Consider the following 23,575-nt stretch of genomic DNA (forward strand, 5'->3'; position numbering starts at 1 on the left):
GGGGTAACTTCTCTCCAGGAGTCTCTCATTAAAAAAAAGTGGAGTACCAGTTAGGAAGTAAGGTAACCTTATCCTTTCCTGCCAATTATCTGTTCAAAATCATCCCTGCCCCAATTCCGTTTCTCCCAGAGAGATAAAAAGATGCAGGGGCCTAGCCATCACTGTCAATATTTTGGCCCAATCCTATATGAAAAGAAAAAAGTGACCACCAAACATAAGCATCTATGGCCCAGCACAGCACATGGTGTTGGGAGTGGGGCAGGGGACACCAGTACACGGCAGGCAAAGGATGTACCAGAGCTGGGCAGTTACAGATTTCACTCCACTAATACATATCTGTAGGCCACACAAGGAGACAGAACAGCAGCAAGAAGTACACTGAGCAAAGAGCCCACAGAGAAAACATCCGGTCACTGTAGTCCACATAATACCAATTGCAATTAGGTTGCAAGTGTTGGTCCAGCAGCAGCCTTTTATAGGCAATCACAGGATCTGGCTATGATACAAAGATTGACTGAAGTTACCAAGTCTAGATGTTTTGTAGCAGGCCTCTTGGAAACCTGAATTGACCTAAATAAACCTACCAGAAGAACAAGGAACTTTGTTGTGAAACAGAAAACTTGCTTTTCAGCAAAGACAAGGTATTTTACCTATCCTATAGAAGATTCACATATAAAAATAGAACTATTTTCCTAGGTTGTGTCTGGTGTCACATTGCCCTCTGGTGGTTGCTGCATATGTTAATCAGTTACGTCTTACATCCTGGTGCATAGGAAAGTTGTGACTGAGATATTCAATCATCTAGGCCAGGGCTGCACAACTTTGGCCCTCCCAGCTGTTTTTTCACTGCAGCTTCCATCATCCCCAGCCACAGTGGGCAATAGTCAGGGACTGTGTCAGTACCATATCTGCAGGAGGGCTAAAGTTGAACAGCCCTGATCTAGGCAAGAAGAATAGGAGCTCTTCACCTTGCACAAACGCTCCAATGGCTCAAGCCCCACTGAGAAGCCTACATCCACATACATTTTGTTGAGCAAGGCAATCAGAACCAAGCTCATCCTCATGTTCTAGTTATGTACCTAATTTCTAACACACAAACCGCTACCCTGGCTGGTCATTCAATTACAAGACAAATTCAGCACGGCGCAGCTCAGTCACGTCTATCTATTGTTAGCCACTAAATATGTATTTCGAAACAGCACTGTCAGGCTTAAGCACCCCCGCAGCTACAGGGCTGCTCCCAGCAGCCCGCAGGTGACGTTGTCACGGAACCATCTTGAGTGGTTGCTGACCACTCAAGATGGCACCTGTATGGCTGCCATTTCCGTGACAACCCCACCTGCGGGCTGCTGGGAGCAGCCCTGTAGCTGCAGGGCGCTTAATCCTGACAGTGCTGTGTGGGGCACCGGAGGGGCCATGGAGGATCAGGTAAGACCTGCTTTCCTCCTCTTAAAGCGCTCACTGGCCCCCACTGGAATGATTGGCAGGGGAAGCTGGAAGTGTTTCAGAGCCTCAAAATACAGCCGCCAAAACACTTCGGGCACATCCCTACTTGCCAGGACTTGAAAGTCTGGGGTAGAATTAGTGTGAACCAGTTTTAGATAATACTCCTGCTCTGCATGGCACCTTCTATGTTACAAAGAAGAGTCTCCTTTTAAAAGACAGAATATGTTCCTCCACCAATCTTGAGACACAAGAAGTCAAAAATATTTAAATACCACGGAATCATCATAGCTAACATGTCAGATTTATTTTATAACCGGAGTTTACAAGGGTACAAAATGATCAACGGCAGTATTTATTTGTATCATAAATTTCAGATATGCCCATGAAAGCAAATACATTCTCCTGTGGTTTCTTTACAACCTTTCACTGAATTCAAAGCAGTTAATACACAGTTCAGATCTTTTGCTGAAGGCCAAGCAAATGCCAATAGCACCAATTATGGAGATGCTAAAGAGTTCCTCTCTTGAATTAGAACTAAAAACCATTATTGTTTTGAGGATGCTGTCAATAAACAGTGACACACTGTTAGCATCTCAACTAGACAGACATTTAACCTCTGCTTTTACTTCCATTTTGTTTCCAGGTTCTTGTCACTGACATGTTTACTCATCTGATTAAAGTTTGGCAGCCCATACTGTAAAGTTGATATAAAAATGAAAAATATCCCAACTAATAAAAAATACATTATGAAAGCAAATATCTCATTAACAAGTTTGGCTGCCGTGGAGGAACGAGGCCTAGACCTCTTAGAGTTCTGTAAATAAGCCCCTGTATGTCTAGTGTATTAATATTCTCAAACCTCTTCTTGCAAATAAGCCCCAATAAAAGAATTGTAGTATATTATATTCCTAAAAACCTGTGCATTTTTGCAAAGAGTATTTCCGTGCTTGCAAATCTCTATACATGGAGGTGGTGCAGGGTTAATGTTCATTCTGATTTTTCTGTAGTTTCACATTTGGTTTAGCATTTTGACAGTGATTTTTGGAGGGGAAAGAGATTTCCCCCCCCCCAAAAAATGGAGGGAATTTTTTGTCTTTTCTGATTAGCTGGGCTGAGGAACTGATGGGCCAGAGAAAGTATATATATAGGGAGTGTTTTGAGAGAGAGTTGGAGTCCTGGAAGGAAAAGTCAAGAGTGTCTGCTGGAACAAGTTGGAGCTGGAGGTTGCAAAAGAAGGAAGACAGTCTGGAAGTCTGCTAGAGTGAGTCCAGGAAAGCAGAGTGAGCAGCCAGCAAGAAAAGAAGTTGAGCTGAAATCACTAGAAAAGGAAGAACCAGGCTGGATTGAGCTGCAGGCCTGCGCTGTAATTACAAGAGACTACCCAACCAAGCAAGCAGCTAAGAAGAAAGCAAGCACAGAGGACTGAGTAGGGACCCGTGATTGTGTTTTTTCCATTTTTATTTTTCCCTGACCTCTGTTTATAACTGTTTTGGATTTGGAATTTTTTGTTGCAAAAGTAATGTTTTAATTGAACCAATTTTTCTAAAAGTACACTTTCTTGTTATAAAAAAATTTAGAAGCTTGTTGACAGTCTCCACCCCAAGCCTAATAAGCCTTTCCATACTACTGAGGGTTGGGTGGATTTTTCTGGTAATTTTTGATAAATGTGAAGGGCTGTTGTAGTGGACTCAGCCATACCAAAAGTCTACTTGGTGGCAGTGGTAAAAAGGTTAAGAGGAATAGAGCGCTGTTCCTCCACAGCTGCTAAAACACTTAATACAAAACTGTTAGCTTTACAAACCATGGTCTTATAGCATAGAATAAATCAAGTCCATGAAACTGAAGAAAAAGCCATCTCAGTAGCTAGGCTGCTTCACGAAGTTCTGCATCAAAACTAAATTTGAACTCTTGCTTTTGTAGGTGATACCTTTATCAGTTTCTCAGCTCTATTAAGTGTCTGCTTGACACTTGGCTTCAGAGTATGACGGCCAACCTGAAACAAATTTTAATTTATATTTTTAGAAAAGTGTCAAGAAAAAGATCCTGAGTTATATAATTTTCTCTAATCTTTACAAAAACAAGCAAAAAAACAAGCAAAAACAAGAAACAAAGTGACAGAGAAATCCAACCATACACCTCCTCTAACCAAATAAATGTGTTGGGAGTCAACATATATGTTCAGTAACAGACACTTTAATAAGCACCACTATATAAAATGTATAGCTTTCATATATCAGGTAGAAATATGCACAAATATTTTAACTTAAAAAAAGCAATACAATAGAACAAAAAGCCCTATGCAATGTTGCATGAAAAATTACTCCCCCCCCCCCCCAGAATATAATGGACTTTATCTCATAAGTTGTTTCCACATGTTCCAATTTAATGAAGTTGTTAATTTGTTGCTTACTGTCTCTTGGTAGGTTTCTGAATTTCCTTCTTCCTTTTTGTCTTCATCATGTTGCAGCTTCATGTACTCAAACTGCCACAACTGCAAGTTTAAATCATCTGCAAACCTGCCATTTGATTCTGAATCTCTAAGGCCAATGCATTGTGATGTCTTAAATCTGGATTTTAGACATTTATTTGGAAGGCCACGGACTACAAAGTGAGCCAAAAGGATGATTCAAGCAAAAGGATGCCAGTGAAGAAAATTTAGGATCACCAACTTGGAGTGGATTAATGTTATCCCCAAGGATAACATTATGGATTCAAGCCCCTCCTTTTGCCCAAAGGGCCACCACAAGAGTATGTTTTGTTCTACTGGCAAGTAAAAAAAATGATATCAGCCAGAATGTATTGCCAGCATTGTTTACCTTCATCTTGCCTCATGCTCCTGGCAAAAACAGGAGAGACCTTCAGCTACAGCTGCTACAAATACAAACCAGCAGTGTTAATTCTGGCTGTGACAGAGTCTCTCCTCCCAACCACATGTGAAAAGCTGAAAAGAGACAGGGGCCTGTCCATTTTTCAGCTTAGGAAGAAGCAGTCACTGATACAGTGATCGAGATGCACAAACAAGGTGGGTGTACTAGAACAGTAGCTAAGAAACTTTCCCTTCTTTGCCAAGAACACAAAGAACAAGCAGAGAGTTTTCTTTGGAGGCTAAATGTGGATCCCAAGCATGAAAACTGTCACTTTCTTTTACATTCATTTAAAAAAGCATATTAGATATATGTACATAAAGTGCAAAACTTGCAGACGTAACTCTTAACTAGTTAGAGGATCACAAGGGATATATGCGATCACATACTCCTTCCTCAAGCCCCTCCTCTCTCACATTTGCCAGGCTGGCTTTAAACCATGGTTAAGGCTTATGTTAGCAAACCATGGTGAGTTTGTAACCCAGGATTTGAAGCTTAAGTCTAAGCAGACTGAAACCCTCACCGTTTTAAGCATAAACTTTTTAAAAACCTGAACATTATAAAACCTGCTGACAGCCAAGGAAATGCCAAAGCACAAGTCATGGAGAGCCTACAGAGCTTTTCTCTTGAATCAGAACTAAAAAAAAAAAAGTGTTATTTTGAGGACACTGTCAATGAACAGTGTGGGTTAGGAGAAATGACAACACCGGTAATCGAAGACAGCAAGACAGGGAAGGTATACAAGGAAGGAATGGGACAAGAGGGGAAAATACAGCCTTCGGTTCTTTAACCATGCAGAAAGCATCATGTCTGCACTAGCCCAAGCAGATGATCTCCAAAAATCTCTCTCCAAACTGGGTGAGCGGGCAACAAAATGGCAAATGTGGTTCAATGCTGGCAAGTGTAAAGTGATGCACATTGGGACGAAAAACCCCAACTTCAAGTATATGCTGATGGGATCTGAGCTGTCAGTGACTGACCAGGAGAGGGATCTTGGGGTCATGGTGGGCGGCTCATTGAAAGTGTCCACTCAATGTGTGGCAGCTGTGAAAAAGGCCAATTCCATGCTAGGGATCATTAGGAAGGGGATTGAAAATAAAACAGCTAATATTATACTGTCCTTATACAAAACTATGGTGTGGCCACCACACCTGGAGTACTGCGTACAATTCAGGTCTCCACATCTAAAAAAGGGCATTGTAGAACTGGAAAAGGTGCAGAAGAGGGCAACCAAGATGATCAGGGGCCTAGAGCACCTTTCTTATAAGGCAAGGCTACAACACCTGGGGCTATTTAGTTTAGAAAAAAAGACGACTGCGGGGAGACATGATAGAGGTCTATAAAATCATGCATGGTATGGAGAAAGTGGATCGAGAGAAATTCTTCTCCCTCTCCCATAATACTAGAACCAGGGGTCATCCCATGAAATTGATTGCCAGGAGATCTAGGACCAACAAACAGAGGTACTTTTTCACACAACGCGTAATCAACTTGTGGAATTCTCTGCCACAAGATGTGGTGACAGCCAACAACCTGGATGGCTTTAAGAGGGGTTTAGAGAACTTCATGGAGGAGAGGTCTATCAACGGCTACTAGCCGGAGAGCTACAGGCCACCTCCAGCCTCAAAAGGCAGGATACCTCTGAGTACCAGTTGCAGGGGAATAACAGCAGGAGTAACAGCCCTGCTCGTAGGCTTCCAGCAGCATCTGGTGGGCCACTGTGTGAAACAGGATGCTGGATTAGATGGGCCTTAGGCCTTATCCAGCAGGGCTGTTCTTATGCTTTTATAATTTGCAGTGTAGTGCAATCTCAAATTAAGACCAATATAGAAGCATTTTATAATCTATCTATTCTCTATAGTGGACATGCATTCTGCACCACTGCCCCCGCCCCAATAGTCTTATGAAGGTGCTTTAAAGAGTTCAAAGCTGCAATCCTAAGTATACTTAGCAGCGAAATGGATGAGATATAGTTCTGAGTAGTCATCCTTTGGAGTGGGATGTAAAAGCAAGAAGGCTTGTGCAAAGATCTGGCTTTGAAGCACCAAAGCCAAATTATTTGGTTTTGAAGGATCAATGCCCAATGATTTGCAGCCCATCCCAGGCTCTGTGTGGAGGTGGATGTGCCCTCTGCTTACCTCCATGCACAGCACTGGCTAAGGCTCTTATAGGGAAGCGAAACCATAGGAAGTCCCAATAACTTCTTGGAAGATGCACAAAGAGGTGCTTGAGGAACACTGAGGAGCAGGGGCAGATCTAGCAGGAAATTACAGGGGGTGCAACAGGAATTCCCCCCTCATATATAATTTTTTTTTTGGGGGGGGGGCGCTTTTTAGAAGAAATTCTGAACATAACTGCCAATATCTGATTTTGCATGGACAATCCTACCACTCTCCCCAATTCCTCTCTCCCTTGCAGAGGTGTTGCTAGGTACTTAAAAGATCCAAGGCTTGGTCCCACAGCGCCTGCTGACCCAGCCTCCCCACATTTGGATAATTAAACCCTTTCATGCTCTTTAAAGGTATCCAACACTCTCCTCCCCACTAGTTTGATTCATTGCTAAAAGTGATGAAGATTTCCTTTTTCTCCTGCATCAGATCTTTCCTGCAATCAATACTCACACAGTTGAGAGCCAGTGTGATGTTATGATTAGAGTTGTAAGACGACTAGGATTGGGGGGCTTGCGTTCCCCATTCAGTCGTGGGACTTTAGGTGAGACATTATCTCTCTCCTCCAGGATTGTTGTGAGGATAAAAGTGGGGAGGAAGAACATGTTCACTACCCTGGACTCTTTGGAGGAAGAGTGTATATATACAGTGTATACCTATATACTGCAGAAGGAAAAGCCACCAATTTGATTTCAAACAGGGCAGCAGAACGTCATATATGGAGTTACCCTGATTTCTTAGGATTTAAAGATAAGTAAGGGCAAGGGAGCTTTTAAAATTAGTTTCTTGTGATCTGATTTGCAAAGCCTTATTTTGAAGCAAGTGTATAAGAATGGGCTTTTGGTGGGGGAAAGGAAATGCTTAATGTTCATTTTCGCAATTTGTGAAGCTACTTTCAATAAGTTGGGGTATTTTACTCCATTACAAGCACTGGCAAGCCACCATGGCATGAATGGGTCTGAATAAAATGGGTTTCCGCACTTCAGGGACCATGCCTCACGCTCCAGCCACATCCCAACATCAGACGTGGTCTATGCACAAATGGGGACGGAGAGAGTCATTCCAGCACGCTGCAAACATGGCTCTGGTCGGATTGTACTTGTAAATGGGGCACGCAGCCCCGTTTGAGAGCAACCACCCCCGCGTCTTACGCTGACGTGATGTATGGGCCATGGCTAGGGAGACCGCTGCTGGCCTCCCTCCACATCTGATTACAAGCTTATTAAAAAGACAATATGTAATTTATTTATATATGATCTACTGTTACAAGCACAAAGCAAAATAAAATAGTAATGATTATAAGGGGGAACATGTTAAGAACGATTGTCTCATATGTTGCTATTTAAGTCATTTTGATAACTTTGTTGCTAAAAAAGCAGCATATAAATATTTATAATAAGGTGTGTGGGGGTGGGAGAAAACCACACACAGAGACCAGATTAGAGCAATAAGCAGTTTAGTATCTTCAAGAACAAAAACGGATCAATTTTGTCAGAGCATTTTTTATTCTCTCTTATACTAACTAATTTCTTCACAAGGTGGCATATTGTTGGGATGGAGAGGGTTTTTCTTACAAGTTTGTACTAGAACAGTTTTGGCATTTACTTTGAAAACAGTTTTTTTAAAAAGTTTAACACTCTTTCATGGAAGAAACATATGCACACAAATTGAGGTTTTCAAGTGGGGGTGGGACTTCCCTCACATGTGCGAACACACAACGTTCATACAGGGGTGGGGGGAGAGAAACATGGTTGCTTAAATCACACATAACCAAAACAAACAGATAAGGGTCAGTTTCACTGTTCACTCTAAGGTGCGCCCACACACAGAAACCCCCAGGCCCCCACGCAGCAGTTTCTGTTTCACAGCCACCTAACTGCCTGGCACCCTGTTTCTCCCTCTCCCCGGCCAGGCTGCCTCCTCCTCCAGTTCTGGCTGAAGATCTTGCAAGCCTTCCATCAATTTTTGCAGACAGAGCCAGAGGACGATGGGAGGCAGCGGATTCCCCCATCAGGTCCCCCCCCCCACTTCAATATTTTTAACCACAGAATTGTTTCTATTTTATTTATTTTTCTATCTTTCAGTCCATGGTACTATAAAAAGACACACACAAAAGAAAGTACTGAGGCAGAGAGGCACAACTAGGTATTGAGGGAGAGAGGCACTTGTGGTGGCAGTTGTCGTTTGTAAGGAGGCACAATAAGTAAAGCGCACCCGCTGCAGCTGAAGTAGTTTATGGACAAGAAGTTGTACATACAGGGGATATTAAGAGGATTTGATCCCTTTATGAATCTTGTAACAGATTAATGTTCTATTGAAAAAATAGAAATGAATATATTAAAAAATGAATATATAAAGGAAATATGAAATGAAGAATGTTGTTGCCCCAGATAATGGTGTAAAAGAATTGCACTTTTTTGTATGGTAAAGTCAGATGTAAAGCTTTTAAAGTATTTTGTAAATTGTAAATAGAAGACTGCATAATGCAGGGTGAAGAACTGTCATGTTTTGGAAAACGAGATTTGCAAGGTTAGGGCTGTGCTTTTAATCACGTCCTCCAAGAGGATGGAGGATGGGAGGCCGTGGTGGCTCCCCCTGGCAGCTCCCAGAGGTATGCAGAGCACTGGATTTGACCCTTGAGCTAGGCAAGTGAAGTCAGCATGCAGAAAATAATTCATACAAAAAGCACAATTATAACAAAGTAATAGCCATTAAAAGAAGGCATATCACAGACTAAAATAGAAAGTATTAGGGAAGTATTGAGGGAGAGAGGTGCTTTGTATATTGTGAGGATCATTTCTGGCTTGTTCTTTATGTGTGGCTGTCAATATAATTTAATTTTCACAGAATTCAAATAAAACTTGATGAGGTTTTCAAGGGTGAAACATGATTTAAAAACATTCATAACTAGTTACTGGAATTGCTGAGCATTGTCTGAGTTGTTAACATCCTTTTCTCATCATCTAGTGAGCCTTTCTGACTACTAATGCCCAATTGTAATCTTGGGATTATAATTTCATCATTATAAATAAATTTACTAGAAAGGGGAAGAGAGTTGGCGAGATTCTCCTTCATGTATACTCTAAAGTTATCAAATGCATTCATGCTAGAGCAGATTTGCTCTAACAATTGGGCCTAGTTAACAGATCAATGTCCAGCAGCCCCGCCCCCCTAGTAGCCCCCAAATTTTGTGTGCATTAAGTGTGCGTGAGTGAGTGAGAGTTATGTGCAAACACTGCCTTTATACTGCTGCCCAGAAGAAAACTCTTTCCACTCACTGATAATAAAAATTAGAGGGAACACTGGTTGGTTTTTTAAAAATCTTTTACTTTCCCTTCTTTGAGAGAAAAGCCCAACAGCCAGCTTCCTCACTCTGCAATTACATTCAAGTGCTGGATGGGGGAGGAGCACAAGACTCCACCAATAAGGGTGGGAGACAGCAGGACCAGCAGCAGGAAGGGAAGTTAATCCTTTCTAAAACTCTCTGCTACAGCCAATCTCAGGGAGACTGGATCCACCCATGCTAGGAAGCATAGTCCTTTCCAGTGTTTTCTCCCCAAAGCTCTGTGTGCATAGACCACTTTGCGCAAGAGTAAGTGTGGGGCCTCCATGAAGGGACAAAGACAAGGTCAAATGATTCAATTTCAATACTTGGAAGCTGAATTTTTGCACAGGCCCAAAAGAAAGTGAAAATAGTGCCAATAAGTTATTTAACATTGGAAGTTTATGATATAGAGTTTCATCTTTCTTTCTCAATCTGATAGCATAATGTTGGAAGACCAACAATTATTTTCCCAGTATGTCCGATTATTCATTTGAGATGCAAGATATGTAAAAGCAAAACTTGGCTGTAGGGCTTCTGCTGTATGTACAAGCCCTTCCGAGTACTACTTAGAAGAGAAAGTCACAGTTCCCTTTTTCTTATTATCTGCATGAGATTTGATTTCACAATCCTGGAGAATAAGTTTCTTTTACGTAACCAGTATTCAAACAAGATACATATTAAAGTTAAAAACAAACACACACACACATACCATTGGGGTATCTGGACTGGAAAATGGAGAAGCATCATAGGATATGTTCTCTTTGTCAAATGAATCACTGGCATTGCTTTGGGATGCAAATTTCTCCTTAAGAGCTTCTGCTATTACTGCTGCTGGATCCCACTGGGATCTTATTGTTTTCTTTGATTTGGGTAGAGGTGTACCTCCTGGTGATCTGGAAAAAGAGAGAGAGAAATGTTTCCAATCTTTTTGGTAGGGTATATCTTTTGGTATAAATGCAGTTATAACCCAAATTTAATCTTTTTTTTTAATTTTTATTTTTTAGAGGTCTTAAATTCAGAGTCATCTTCGAAGGCGTAACGAAGCGGGAGGTAAGACCTGGCTGCCTCCCTTTAAACTCAGCTGGGGCGGCTCGAAGCATTTTGGCACATCCCTACCACCCAGTCAGTGCTGGCAGTTGAGGGGCGAAAGCAATGAAGGACACAAACACCACCTTGACTTTTCAAAAGAAGGAGTTCCAATAACTCAGAATGCCAGTTCCTGTTAGAGAAAGCTGTGTTGGCACATCAGCCCAAGTGCATAATGGAAGAAGAGGTGTGCAAGTAGCAGCAGGGACTGTGCACACATACAGCCAGTTTCAAAGGCAGTGGCTTATCCTATTTTATATCCTTTACAATATAATTTTATTTGAGAATGAATATTTGGTCCCACTTACCTCTCAACAGCTCTTAGTTTGACCTTATTTATATCCTTCAGAACATCCCTCATACTAGGAACAGTTTGGACTTTCTGCCATCCGGAACTATCTGCAATATTTCTGATCTTACTTGCAGCCCGGCGTTGTTTTATGAGCTCAATGGTTGAAGTATGAGAATCAATAGCAGATGGTCCAGCTGGGAGTGGTGGTGGTGGTGGAATGTCACAAAGAGAGATTGGAGTTGGTGTAGAAGTCATTGGTGGCTTTGGTAAAGTATTACAGGGGGAGCTTGATGAACTCACAGTATCTGAGCCTATTGAAAACAATTGAAGAGTCAACATTCAGAGAGTTGAGAACTGAATCATTTACACGAAAAGAGATACAGTTGTGTCCCAGATTGTTCTAAAACTATGCAAAATGACCTAGCTACACAGTTTAACATGGGGAGGCATGAACAGCTAGAAGATATCGCTGAGCAATTTCAGTAAAATATAAGGCACAGTTTAATTTTAAAAAACAAAAAATAGATGGGTTATTAAGCAGGCTATTGACTACACAGAGTCAGACTTAGATCAGAGTGACCTGGGTTCAGATCACCAGTAGGACTTTGAGCTAGTCTTAGCTTAAGTTACCTTGCAGGGTTATTGCAAGGAAATAATGGATCGCACTATGTATACTGCCCTGTGGAAAAAGAATTGAATTAAAATATGATAAACTATTCTGGACAGATGTCTAAAATACTTCAATGACTGGGCTCTCCTATAGTCTAAGGATTCTGAAGTCATTATCAATACCTTTGCAAGCTTATCACTAGAGTTATAAGGGTAAAAACATGCTTTGGGTTTTTAAAGGAAAGATTCTAGAAGACTCAGTTCTTAATGAAAAGATATTGCCTATTGCACTTTCACAAGAGTTTAGAAATATGTGAGCAAATGCAACCTGTAACCAAAATGTCACGCCAAATCTGAAATCTCATGTGTTGTATTAATGAGAAAGGGACAGAACAGGGCATTGATAGGAACCAGAAGGTGAAATATTGGGTTGGGAGGGTCTTGTCAGAAATAATTCTCTCTCTCACCTTCCTCCCCCAGATCTCCCAGTGTTATTGACTGTGCCCTGTTGACTGAAAGGAGGAAAATGACCTCTTTCTGGAACCTTCATTCAAGCATTCCATGATTGCAAATTTCCATGTGCTCTCTGCTTCAGGGATGTATTTTGGTCCAGGGATGGGGACGTCCTCCCACAAAACTAACATTTCTGGGCATGCCTCATGGTCCCTCCCAACACCTCCAAATGCTCCCACACCCTCAACAGGAACTTGGGGGTTCTCTGTGCTTATCCACACACTGTTAGTAGTCAGCAATATATTGACAGATACAAAAAGCCTTACCTCTAATAAACATTCACTGATAAAAGATTTATTGTCATGCCTATAATGGCCATAAACCAGAGAGTTCGTTTAAGTGCACCCAAGCAAGCCTTGGTGTGCCCCAGTGGAATTGCTGACTCTGAACAGGAGACCTGACTCCATGCCATTTCACAGTCTGCCTTTGAAAGTCTCCTCACTTTCAAAAAAATTCACCAGGCAGTATAGTGGGGGTGGGGTGCTGCCTAAGAAACACATTTAAACCTCACCTAGACATATAGAAATAGACATGGAGTTCTTTGGATTGAGAACAATATTCCCAACAGTTCTCCTGCCCAGTATGTATTTTTTACAGTTTTAATTTAAAAGTGGCTGTCAGAAGGTAGCGAGACCTGGCATTATAAGAGCAGGAGAAACGAAAGAATTAACACATTTATTAGAAGCCACACAAATATGTTTACTTGAATTATCCTTGTTTCTCCGCACTGTCACAATCGCAGCAATTTGTGCACGAAGATGAGCTAACTCGTCCTCAAGTGCAGAAATCTTCTTGAATGCATCTTCATTTACAACAGTTGCTTTTTGTGCTCTTCCTTTTGAAGTAGCTGGTATAGGAAGTATAGATGGAGGCACAACCTCTTTCCATTGATCAAACCTAGAAAAACATCAGTGTATAACTCCATAAGTGAACAGAAACGATCATTCAAAGAAGTCAAGGCATAGGAACATAGGGAGTATAAGCTGCCATATACTGAGTCAGACCATAGGTCCATTTAACTCAGTGTTGTCTTCACAGATTGACAGCAGCTTATCCAAGGTAGCAGGTAGGAATCTCTCTCAGCCCTATCTTGGAGATGCCAGGGAGGGAACTTGGAACCTTCTGCTCTTCCCAGAGTGGCTCCATCCCCCCTAAGGGGAATATCTTACAGTGCTCACACATGTAGTCTCCTATTCATATGCAACCAGGGCAGACCCTGCTTAGCTAAGGGGACAAGTCATGCTTGCTACCACAAGACCAGCTCTCCTCTGACATTTAAAGATGTATGAAATGTACTCATCTGAGCAGCACTTAAAACTCAAATTAGATGCCTTAATTGATAAATGTGCCCAAGATTTTATAGCACAGCTTCTACAAACAGTTTGTATGACATTAGCTATAAATGCAAAATCTCGTACTCAGAAAGTTATGACCAACTAATATATGCACAATGCATTCACTTATCATAAATTCCACAACCCTTAAACATTTCTTCACTTAAACTGCTGTAGACTTACTGTGTTATCAGACTGTTTGTGGGGGAGGGCACAGAAAAAACTCTGTGCTCTGTCTCTGGATTACATTATCACTACAAGGCATCTAGTATTGGAAAATAAATTAAAGGGATGTATCTAACAGGTTATAAGTAGTGGTGCCAATAATACATGACATACATATAGTTACCCAGTTGTTTATAATCTGTAAGAAAAAAGTACAGGGCCACAAGTCTAGCATAAAAATTCTAACTTCATAGGGACTCTGAAAATAAAACTTAGTGTGATGATCATTCCCCATTTCCAAAGTTGCATAAGATTTCTTGAAAAGATAAAAGTTGTTGGCTGACATAATGGGCAGCTCTCCGTTGATAGTAGGTTCTTCACAGGGATGCTGCAGAACCTCAGAGGCAGTCCCAGCAGTGAAGTGACAGGGCAGCTGCAGAATGCCTTCAAATCTGCTTCCAGGCAGCAGTCTTCCTCTGGAAACAATGGAAAGGAGTGCTGAGCTGCTTCCTAGAAGCAGTCTGAAGGCATTCCTCAGCATCCCTGTCACTATACTGTTGGGCAGGGCTGCTCAACTTCGGCCCTCCTGCAGATGTTGGCCTACAGTTCCCATAATCCCTGGCTATTGGACACTGTGGCTCAGGATTATGGGAGTTGTAGTTCAAAAACAGCTGGAGGGCCTAAATTGAGCAGGCCTGCTGTTGGGGCTGCCTCCGAGGTTCTGAAGCATCCCTGAGAAGTACCTACCTTTGGATGACTGCCCATCATGCCATCCATTGTTCAGAAGAGCATGTGTGACCAAAACCTTTGATTAGGTAAATCTCAAAAATATAGATGAAAAACATTTAAAAATGCTCACTGTTGCAGTTCCTGGTGTCAGATAAACTGCAACTAAGATGCAGACCATTTCAAATCAATGACAGAAGATGGAATAATTTTTGAGAAAACAAGTTTTACTTGCCTGCACCTGGCAAATAGTTCTATATCATCATCTGCCATCCATAAGCCATCCGCAAGAGACAGTGTAACAGAACTAACAGGTCTGCTTGGCTCCAACTCTAAAGCATTCAAACTTCGGACCAGCTAAAACAGCAGAGAAAAATAATCAAATTCTGTCCTTTTTAAAAAAACAAACAAACACAAAAATACCAGGTGGTATTCATTAGTTCCAGTATTGTGGATGTATTTTAGTACTTCTTGTGCATCCAGTATGGTGGTGGTAAAATGGGTAATGTACTATATCTCTGTAAGGCCTTGGTCACCTTTCAAATAGAAATACAAGATTAAAAACATCTTCATTAACTACTTCAATTACTTTAATTCTCATCTGTTTTTTCCAAATCGTGAACAGCACAGTTCCAGCATAAATCCTCTAGGTATCCTTGCTATTTATTTTCTCAATTTCTATGCCGCACAAGATAAAATTCCCCAAAAAGTGTTAGCAAGCCAATTTAAACAAAATACCTGTACTGAACTCAGCAATAACCCACACACCTGGAAGCGAGGACTCGGATAAGGAGCTAATGAAAGAATCTTCCCCAGCCTGCGAACCAAACTTCGGGTGGATCCATACTGCTTTCTTTTCCAAGCCCACGAGCTCTAAGAAAAGAAGGCATTCTCAACTTTAATTCAAATATTTTAAATAAAGTCAGCAGCCAATCATTCAGCTGCTTTTTAATGAATTACATTTAGGGAAATGTGTGTATTAGCAAAACCTCTATTTTTGTGGCACTGAAGAAAGTGGCAACACGTCATGCAATGTTACAGTAGTGGAAGGAAGTTGCAATAGCATGAATCCATGTACTAGAGAATTCCACTACTCACATTGCTGGCTAACATGAGCAGTTAACAGTCCAGACTGCACTTGCACAAGTTAAGTTGTGCAATTGTGTTGCTTTTGCATTTGGACTTGACATCTCTATTATATCTTCTTGTTGAAATGTGCTTGGGCAAATTCCTGGCTTCTGCCAACATAACACTGTACAACACACTGCAAATACTGCTATTACTCATTAGGAGGAGTTTATATATATGTTTTCTATATTTTATCACTCTGTATTAATAGTAACATGCCTGAATCATAATCGCCTACTAATAAATCCTCAAGTCTCAGCCCTATTGTAAGCTGAGTGCTGCAGAAGGATCTGGCCAGAGGCTCAGGAGCACCACCGAGCCAACAAAGGGCACCATAAACCAATAGGCCAGCTGAAGCTCTTGCAGAGCATTAGGAACATAGGAAGCTGCATGTACTGAGTCAGACCAGTGGTCCACTTAGCTCAGTATTGTCGACATAGATCGGCAATAGTTTCTCCAAGGCTGCAGGCAGGAGTCTCTATCAGCCTTATCTTGGAGATGCCAGGGAGGGAACTTGAAACCTTTTGCATGCATGCATGCAGATATACTCATGCCAGAGCGGCCCCATTACCTACATGGAATATCTTACAGTGCTCATATATGTAGTCTCCCATTCAAATGCAAACCAGGGTAGACCTTGCTTAGCAAAAGGGACAATTCATGCTTGCTACCACAAGACCATGTTGATTGCCTGGCATATGTTTTAGATCCCTCGCAAGTGACTTCCCAGCTGATGCAGGCGAGTGGGTCCAGGAGGGAACAGATAGGAAACTCTGTGTCATCTCCAGTGTTCCCTCTAATAGGGATTCCCAGATGTTGACTACAAGTCCCAGAATTCCCAGCTGCAACAGCTTTTGCTTGGGGATTATGGGAGTTGTAGTCAACTCCAACGAGGGATGGAAATAGGGACAACCAAGGGAAAACGACCATGTGTGAAATGAGCCCTGAAGATGCCAGGCTACTGATTGATGATGGCAGGATGGCACAGTACAAGGACCATGTACATTGAAATAAATAACGTTGTGAACAAACCAACCATGCCTCCTTCCTGGTACTATTAACAGCAACCTGTTCAATGTCAAGCTCCCAACATGGGTGACAACTCCAGTACCTGCTGGTTAAAGCCAGCCCCCAATTTCAATCCCCAATTAGTCAATTAGTATATAATTTTTTAAAAAAATTGTTACCCTCATTTTAAAATGCAATTCATATGTATGTAAGATACTATAGTTTCCCACTATAGTGGCAAAATTGCTTAGATTACTGCATAATACTAAACAATATAAAAAAACAAACTGAAAGAATGTAAACCTTTTGGACAGAGACAGTCTTTATTACAAAAAGTGTGCTAAACTGCTTATCCATAAAGTGTGCTAACCTGCATATAAACTGCAAGGCTTAAAATCTAACTGCACCTCAACTAAAATTATAGAGATATCATTACTTCTTAAATTGGCTCTATTATTCTAATAATTAAACTTGCAATTAAGTCTAAAACTTCAAGAGCATTTATGCCTGCTTCTTCCTTGCAGTGTGGACTGCAAGCATATTACTAATCTTTTCCGCCCACTACCAGAGTATCCTTTCCCTCAATATTTCCCTATATCTTTACTTTTGGCAAAAGATTATGGGACAGCCATTAACTCCCAGGGCAGCATCCAGCCTAATTCTTGCACAAACAGAAGATGTTCTGTTCACAAAAGTAGATGGGGGAAGAGGTGATTTTTCCTAATCCATCTTTCCTTCTGCAGCCCTGTACCCCACCCCAAAAATGTCCTAGGGAGCTCCTAACCCTCAAGGACATATTCTTGGCAGGGAGGGGGAGAGACAAAAATTGCTCCCTCCCCCCGCCCTCACAGGGAGCCGTAAATTTTCCATTCACAGAAGTTCTACATCGATGCTGTCCATTCTTTTCAGATAGATTATACAGGAGCAAACTACAGTTAACTACATGAGCTACTCTGTAAGAGAACAAAGGACTGACAGAAAAGAAGCAAAGATGTAACCGTTTGTGGAACAGATATGGATAAAAGAATTCTAAAGCAGACAGGGGAAAAGTGAAGAAAAAGGACAGTGGTATGGGTTACCTGGTAGCGGATAGTGCAGAAATCTGAAGTTATGGGAATACAGGAAAGATGTTGTGAATGAAGAGGGCTAGAACAAGGAAAAAATGTTGATACTCTTACCAAGTAATTCCTTGAGATGGCATATAACTGTTGGAGGTGTGTTCCTGAAGAGATACTTGAAGGAAGATGGGGTTCAATCCTTCGAGCAATACCATTAAGGCAGGCTTCACACCACTGCAGGAGCTGCCAAAAGGAAAAGCAGTCTTAGCAACAGAGAATCTATGTAAATTTTAAAGACAAGACTCTAGAATTTTATCCCAGCCTGAGCCTATCATTGGTACATTTTTCTGCTGATGTTGTAATATTGACTAAATGACAGGGATAACCCTGTCTGTGTTTAATTTTCAGTAAAAGTAGTTACAATTTAAAAAAACTTACAGAAGGAAAATAAGTTCTGTAACTGTTAAAAATGGAGAGAGAGAAAAACAACCCGAAAAAGCACATATTACATACTCAACCTTTGCCTTCAAGAAGCTCAAAGCAAACATAATGCAGAGAGTACTTAGCTTTTAAATGGGTAGGGGTACCTGCTCCTAAATGAAATGTGTATATTAGTGTATGTTCTTAACCTGGGGGTAGGTTCAGGTAGCCCATGGAAAAATCTTTGCTGCACTATATTTAACTTGCATTCTGGTGAGCCAGGATAAATTTCTTGAAAACAACGATCATGAATACCCCACCACCATCTAATCTTTAATGGAGCCTTAAGTGGCGCAGCGGGGAAATGCTTGAATAACAAGCAGAAGGTTGCCGGTTCAAATCCCCACTAGTATTATATTGGGCAGCAGCGATATAGGAAGATGCTGAAAGGCATCATCTCATACTGTGCGGGAGGAGGCAATGGTAAACCCCTCCTGTATTCTACCAAAGAAAACCACAGGGCTCTGTGGGCGCCAGGAGTCGACGACACACTTTACCTTTTTTGAAAAGATATAAATTGGGTAGAATTCCATGGGTAATGCCCTATGATCTGGAAGATCCATGCATGCAAAAAGGTTATGATCCCTTGGTGTATATGAATACTCGATTCCTATGAGGCTGAGAAAAAAATCCCTTCCTTTATTCTCAAATGCAGTAAAGCTAAATTGTAACCAAGCAGGAGGGTAATCTTAGCTTTATGGAAGACTTTACCACATTGGACTACTGTCACATAACAGGCAGTCAACTGCAAATATAATGGCAAGACAGTGATGCGTCAAACTGTTTTTGTTCCTTATTCTTTTTTAGTAGAAAATATTCATGTGCATCCCACTTCGACCACCACTTCAGGCTACCATATCCACTTACCAGTTCTGGCGGTACACCATAAAATTCCAGCAGTTGCCTTAAGAGATTCCGCAACAGAAACATTTGCAACGTAATGTGTTCCAGTCCCAGTTAAAAATTAGTATGATACATTCCAGAAGAGTTTGCTGCAAACTCAAAAAACATTTGCTGCAGCTGCAAAGAGAAGAGTTAATTTCGCCATGAGGGTGAAAATAAGAACAGTTTAAGATAAACACACACCAACGTTTATAGACTTAGTAAAAAGGGGTTCTGTTCCTAAGAGAACCATGAATTCACATCTTTAACTTAGAAGACATACACATAGCTTTAATTACTCCCAAACCAGGAGCCAGATACAATAAAACAGTGGTATCATTAAGACTGGGTGGACTTTGAGGAACACCTCTAGGGAGTTCCACTGGGGCTGTTTCGGCTTTCGGAGGCGGCGGGGGTGTTCCCTTAAGAGCAGGGGAGGGTGCACTTACCTCTCCTGCTGCATTTCCCCCCGCCAGCACTCCGTTGTATCAAAGCCCCTCAGGGTGGCAGCGTACCCCCCTGCCGCCCCGTTGCTGTCCTCGGCCAGAAGTGGCCAGGAGTACCGGGCATGCAAGTGCCCATTGCGTGCACGGCAGACGGGCGCACGCACACCTGGTACTTCTGGCTGATGATGGCAACAGGGCAGCAGGGAGGTAAGCTGCCGCCCTGGGGGGCTTTGATACAACGGAGCGCTGGCGGGGGAAATGTGGTGGGAGGGGTAAGTGCACCCTCCCTTGCCCTTAGGAGAACACTCTTGACACCTCCAGAACGGTTCTGGTCACATCCCTAGAAAGCAATGACCTTCATTTACAACTTAAACCAGAGTATGAACACTGACTTGCCATCCAGGCTTGCTTAGGGAAAGCTCTGGGCCCACAGCTCACATTTCAGAACGCCTAACTATTTACTGGAGCATAACCTTTGTCTTCAAGCATACCATTGTTAATCCACTCCTGGGAACCCTGACTAAACCTTGTTCAACTCTTGGGAGAGTTTCAGAAGTTCATTTTCAATTAGCTTCATTAACCCTCGTAAGTCAACCGGGAGTTCATCTTCACTGGCCCCCAATTAGCTTCCAGACACAATTCAAGATGCTAATGCTGATCATTAAAGCCCTAAATGCTTGGGACCAAAGTCTCTTAAGAACCAGCTACTCCCATACAAACCTGACCAGGTTTGTACTGAAATTAGGGTTGCCAACTGTCCCACACTGTATGGGATGTCCCTCATTCCTGGGGAGAAATTCTCATCCTGTTCAGGGCTCAATTTCTCCTGCTTTTTTACCATTAAAATTTTTTATTTATTTCTTTTACAACCGCTGCTGAATGGCGACAGAGCGGGACGGTGACGAGAACTGAAAGCAAAGCACTCACCAGTGAGTGACTGACTGATTGAGGGAGGAAGGAGACGGAGTCAGAAAGAAGGCGGCAAAAGACTGCCTTATTTGGCCCCGCCTTCCTCCCAAATGAGGCAGCATCTGGCTCATTTGGGAGGAAGGAGGGGCTGAGAAAGGCAGTCTGCCTCATTTGGGAGGAAGGTGGGGCTGAATAAGGCAGTTTTTCGCCGGCTTCTCTCCAACTCAGTCCCACCATAAGGGATGTGCATGGAACTGGTTCAGAGGCCCTTTATGGGCCTCCAAACCGGTTCGAAGGTGGGGTGTGTGTGTTGCTTTAAGGGCGGGGGAGGTACACTTACCCCTCCCACCGCTTTTCCCTCACTGGGACTCTGTTTCTGGCAAAGTCCATGGGGTGGCAGTGTACCTCCCTGCCGCTCTGTTGCCCCTATTTACCAAAACTAACTGGAAATATCCGATACGCCTGTGCACGCCCGCACATGCGATGTGCACACGCCTACGTGTCGGATACTTCCTGTTAGTTCTGGTAAAGAGGGGCAACAGGGCAGCAGGGAGGTATGCTGGCGACCCATGGACTTTGCCAAAAATGGAGCGCCGGGGGTGGGTGGGAGTGGTGGGAGGGGTAAGTTCACCCTTCCCCACCCTTAAAGCAGCACCTGCCCTGCCTTTGAGCTTCACTCGCCTGGTTCCATGCACATCCCTACCCTCTGTCTATCAGTCACTGGTGAGTGCTTTGCTTTCAGTTCTTCAGGTGCAGCAAGCCCATCCCAGTGAGCCCTGCCCCGCCCCAGCCAGAGCAGTTCAGCAGTGGCAGCCATTCACATCATTGGGAGGCAGGAGAGCTCTTGCCGCCATTCCGTCCCACCGCTGATCAGCAGCGGCTTTAAAAGAAAAAAACAAAAAGCCCCGCCCCTAGGTGGCCATGCCCCCAGTCTTCCTGTCCCAATTTCAGCCAATGCAATGTTGGCAACACTACTGAAATAATCAACTGAGTATTGACTCCAGGTACTGCCTCCATTGGAAGTTCAACTGGTGGAGACTTTCCAGGAGTGGCACCTATTATGGAACTCCCTTAGAGGTCCAACAGGGCAGGCCACCTCACTGGCCTCTTGCCACTGCTTGACCAAGGCTTTTTTATTTAGGCAGGCATTTACCCGCTGACTAGATTTTATTATTGGTGATTTGACTAATCACTAACTGACTTCTCTCTCTCTGGACTGGTGCTATTGCACAACCTATTAACCTTTTACATGTTACATTGCATTTTAATAAACCTTATTGATCCTATGCCGCGTGGGCACTACTGTGGAAAAGCAGTGTAACATTTGAATGAATAATGTGAAAGCAGGGGCGTAACTACTATTAGGCAAGGGGAGGCGGCTGCCTGGGAGCCCCCACACCTCAAGCCCCCCCCAGAGGCAAGTCACATGACTATATATTGTGAAGTGTGTGTGTGTGTATCAGCGAGGGGGCCATTTTAAAATTTTGTCTCTGGGCCCACTCCAGCCCTGTTAAGCCCCTGTGTGAAAGAATTTCCACAACCCCATTACTACAGCTTTCTATTTGCAAACATAAAAATTCATACTCCCCTTTTTGCCTCAGGAATCCTAAAGTGCCACTTACTGTCTCCTCTGTCTTCAATATGGTGAAAAATGACATCTGCAGTGCACCCAGATTTGCTTAAGACATCAGGATCCCCATAAAATAATGCGATCTAACCTAGTCGGTCATCTGGCCCACGAACCTTCATTCGCCTCTTAGCAAGCACTCTCCTCTTCTTGTAATGTTTAGGGCAGCAGACAGCGCGTTTACAATAAACCCAATGAAAGTAAAGACAGATCGATAACTGCAAGTTTCTTTCAGCCTTAGGGACCATGCAGAGCATCTATCGTCCTGCAGTGTCTGAGGTAGAAGCGTTTAAAAAGAAAGCCTGGCCCCGCTCCATCCACACAGAGGTAGGGGAAAGGGGGGCGGGTTTGCCCTCTGTGGGAGCGCCGATCTGGGCGAAGACCCCAAGATCAGGAAAAGGAAGCGAAACTCACGAGAAGCGCTCAGCAGGAGGAGGAGGAACAACACCCAGCCCGCCCGTCGACGTCGCCAACCGTTGCGGACAAGAAAGAATCTGGAAGGCGAGCTTCGCAGAGTTCCGAAGCCGCTGCCCCAGGACAACGCCACGAGCCCCGTTGGCCAAGCCGCCGCCAGAACAACCCACCCACCATAGGAGACCGGCACGCACCACGCACTCTCTCTCTTCCTCCCTCCCTCCCCTCCCTCCCTCCCGCCCTCGACAAGATTTGAGAAGGTCGAGCACGGCGGAACCCCCACAACGGCACCAGTTCTACTCAAACCTCGTTACTTTCGCACGGATTGGAGAGGCGACAATAACGTCATCGCGCGCCTTAACCAATCCGCAATCGCGGAGGGCGCGGCTGCTGCAGATGGCATTTTTAGTGACTGAGCGAGCCCTGTCGCCTGGGGGAGCGCGAGAACCAATTCTTTGGGGGAGGGTATGTCTATTTTGCAGCTAATTAAACATGGGAAAGGGAAAGTGTTTTGCGGGTTTAATGGAGCGTAGTAGCAAGAGATAGTCCGTGACGCTCAAAAGGCTGAAAATGTATTGGCGCATAAACTTTCGTACGAAATGCTGTGTTGCAGTAGGTTTTTATTGTGCTGGTGCGATGGCGTCAAGGGTATAGCTATTATTGAGAGAAGCTCCATCCCTCCGTTTTCTTCATTATCTCCCTCACTCCAAGGAGCCACCGGGGAGAGGGCACAGCCCCCCTAGCTACACCTCTGGATGGTGCATCCTTATTTTGAGTCTGTTCCTTTGTGTCTTCATTTATTGCACTACTGGGCTTTGTTTCAGTAGTCACTAAAGTCTCTTGCCCCTGTTCCTCACTAGGCTCTTAAACTGAATAGAAGCGTCTCAGTCCCCCACTGTAGGCATTGAAGGAACGTTATCCTAACCCTACTGCAAGGTATTTCTTTAGAGAGGCAGCCACAGAAGGTCCCAGGCTCAATCCTGGCATCTCCAAGTAGGGCTGGACAAGACTCCTTACTGAAAGCAGGTGCATGCCTACCATTGAAGGGGTATCCCTGGGCCCCTGAGAGAGCTATCCTAAGGGGTAGGGGTACGT

General features: G+C 43.2%; 1 protein-coding gene across 4 annotated transcripts; it reads right to left on the reverse strand.

Moving 5' to 3' along the window:
• Positions 1 to 1,725: 1,725 nt before the first annotated feature.
• On the reverse strand, positions 1,726 to 22,699 carry MTFR2 (mitochondrial fission regulator 2). Of its 4 annotated transcripts, XM_053288594.1 has the most exons (10): positions 22,481 to 22,699; positions 22,062 to 22,215; positions 19,070 to 19,222; positions 17,843 to 17,965; positions 15,267 to 15,401; positions 14,764 to 14,885; positions 13,007 to 13,200; positions 11,198 to 11,492; positions 10,513 to 10,696; positions 1,726 to 3,439 (listed from the first exon to the last, which is right to left on the reverse strand). In XM_053288594.1, the coding sequence occupies exons 3-10, from the start codon at positions 19,130 to 19,132 to the stop codon at positions 3,341 to 3,343; spliced, it is 1,215 nt and encodes a 404-aa protein (XP_053144569.1). In that variant the 5' UTR covers positions 19,133 to 19,222; positions 22,062 to 22,215; positions 22,481 to 22,699; the 3' UTR covers positions 1,726 to 3,340. The 4 variants fall into 4 exon arrangements, with proteins under 4 accessions (XP_053144569.1, XP_053144559.1, XP_053144578.1 ...); XM_053288584.1 differs by lacking the exon at positions 22,062 to 22,215; XM_053288603.1 differs by having other exon boundaries at positions 22,183 to 22,699.
• Between the last annotated feature and the right edge of the window lie 876 nt (positions 22,700 to 23,575).

Source organism: Hemicordylus capensis, chromosome 1 (genome assembly GCF_027244095.1).
Source record: "Hemicordylus capensis ecotype Gifberg chromosome 1, rHemCap1.1.pri, whole genome shotgun sequence".
NCBI classification, from domain to species: domain Eukaryota; kingdom Metazoa; phylum Chordata; class Lepidosauria; order Squamata; family Cordylidae; genus Hemicordylus; species Hemicordylus capensis.